This window comes from Spinacia oleracea, chromosome 2 (assembly GCF_020520425.1).
Source record: "Spinacia oleracea cultivar Varoflay chromosome 2, BTI_SOV_V1, whole genome shotgun sequence".
In the NCBI taxonomy this organism is placed as follows: Eukaryota; Viridiplantae; Streptophyta; class Magnoliopsida; order Caryophyllales; family Amaranthaceae; genus Spinacia; species Spinacia oleracea.
This window is the reverse complement of record NC_079488.1, coordinates 111,984,233-111,986,524: the sequence shown is the minus strand read 5'-3', so window position 1 is coordinate 111,986,524 and position 2,292 is coordinate 111,984,233. Positions and strand designations below refer to the sequence as shown.

The window sequence follows — 2,292 nt, the reverse complement described above, 5'->3', positions numbered from 1 at the left end:
ACTGACCCACTTATCCTCACCTTTCGAATAATCAAAATCCCAAAATACATCCTACCAAAAAAGAAGAAATAGACACACTCACACTAAAAAAAAGTCACTATCTACAAGTCTACAACTAGGAAAGAAGGAACAAACCAAGTAAAAGTGAAAATGGGTCCTTATTTTCTTTTCCATGAACCTACTTAGAACCCCCTTAGAAACTACACCCCATCTTTCACCAACACACACCCTACACACACACTCTTGACTCAATCTTCTTCTTTATTTATATATATATATATATATATATATATATATATATATATATATATATATATATATATATATATAAATGTGTAACCCTCACCTTCCAACTCCCTTTAATTATTTGAAGAAGAAGAAACAAAAATGATGAGAATCACAAGTATGGGAAGACAACAATGCAAAAAGCACCCCAAACACCGCCAATCCCCTGGTGTTTGCTCACTTTGTCTCTCGGAAAAACTATCTAAAGTCTCCACCACCACCACCGCCGCCCGTTCCGCCATCATCCGAGCTCGTGCTCGTGTCTACTATCAGTCCTCTTCCTCTTCCTCCTCCTCCTCATCTCTTTCCTCCACGAACGACTCTTCGGCCGCGGCCTCCCCCTTACACGACGGCGGAGGCTCCTCCACGGCTCGCCACCGGAGGATCGTTTCCGATGTGCGAACCAAGGAGGGGTCATCGTCGTCGTCGTTGTTGTTTTTTAGTAAGAGTAAATCCATGGCGGCTCATGTTGGAAAAGGGAAGTTATTATTAAGATCATCAAAAGATAATGAAGATGAAGATGATAAAAAGAAGAATATGAAAAAGAATGTGAGGAGATTATGGGCTAATCTGATTCGATTAGGGAGAAATGAGCAAAAACGTGTTAATGCAGAAGATGTTGATCTTAAGATTATACCTCATCATCATCAGCTTGCTAGTTCTAGCAGTGCTAGTATGGTTGTTTATTGATTAATTAATTAATTAATTAATTAATCAATTAATCAATTAATTAATTAATTAATTAATTAATTAAGAAGATTAATTGATGATGCTAGCTAGATTAGCTTTCTCTTTCTTCCTTTTTATTTTTAGCTTCATTATTAATCATGTCAATTGGGCATGGTTAGTGATTTTAATTTATTTTTTTATCAATTTGTGTATAAAAGAAAAATGGAGAGGGAAATACGTACCGCGAATTTACAGAAGAATTAAGGAAATTAATGTTATGTTTAATTGGTTTGATTTGATGAAAATATATGTACATATGAGTACAAGTTTTGGTTTGATCTTGTTTTCAAATGAGAAAAAAATTGGATAATTTGTCATTTACTTGAGTTTATGGTTTTGCAAATTTGGATCCATTTAAATTTGTTGGTGATTATTTCATTTCTTAATTAAAAACATTGTAGTGTTGTGACCAATTTATTAAAGTAGAAGATTAAAATTTTTGCTTTTAGGTGTAGATATTTTTTTAATAGATCCATGATCGATTTAAAAGATTTGTTTGAGAATAATGGGTAGGTTTAGCGTTTGATGATGTAAATATTTTAATTCAACTCGATCGATCTCAATTTGAAAATCAATTTATTTTGTTATAGGCCCTGTTTGGTAACGAGAGGTTAGCGTTTAGCTGTTTACTGTTTACATTAGCAGTTAGCTGATTACCTTTTTGATTAACATATTTGACTGCGGATTTGACTAGCTGTTTATAAAAATGTGTTTGGTAACACTTAGATGATTGTTAAAAGCTGATAGGTATTTAATTGTATAAAATGACATTCTTGGACATTCAATTTTTTATAGGTTTAATCGGTGAGTTATGAATTTACAAATATACTTCGTATGATTTTGTGGAAAATTTACTAATAAAATAATATTATACAAGTACTTAATTACTAAAAATCTATAAATTGCCTAACTCATCTAACCTCAACTGAAACAATGAGATAACGTACTTATCCTACCATCTTCATCTTCTTTCACTCTGCAACTAGCTTCTACAAAAATCCAATATCTATAAATTCAATTTTAATCCGATCACCATCTACAATTAAAATTATATTACTGTACAACACGAATTCCATAATTTCTCACCGAAAATCAATACGGAGTACTTTGCAAATTAGCGGTGGAGACTTCAATTGAATTGATACAATTATCATGCAAATAGAAAAAGTTGTTGACAACTTAACATGGATCAATTATAGAGTACTCCGTAATTGTCAAATATTTGGTGATTTATCAGTTTTTTTTTTTTTTTTTTTAATTTAATGCATTTTATTCTTC

The 2,292-nt window shown here is 31.9% G+C and overlaps 1 protein-coding gene across 1 annotated transcript; it reads left to right on the top strand.

The window, feature by feature from the left end:
• The first annotated feature begins 316 nt into the window (after positions 1 to 316).
• Positions 317 to 1,357, top strand: LOC110804848 (uncharacterized). Its single transcript, XM_022010754.2, has one exon. It carries the CDS (start codon positions 388 to 390, stop codon positions 973 to 975), a length of 588 nt encoding a protein of 195 aa, XP_021866446.1. The 5' UTR covers positions 317 to 387; the 3' UTR covers positions 976 to 1,357.
• Positions 1,358 to 2,292: the final 935 nt, after the last annotated feature.

Bases quoted from the DNA above. Each gene is read 5' to 3' on its own strand.
- LOC110804848 (XM_022010754.2), top strand. From the start codon at position 388: ATGATGAGAATCACAAGTATGGGAAGACAACAATGCAAAAAGCACCCC.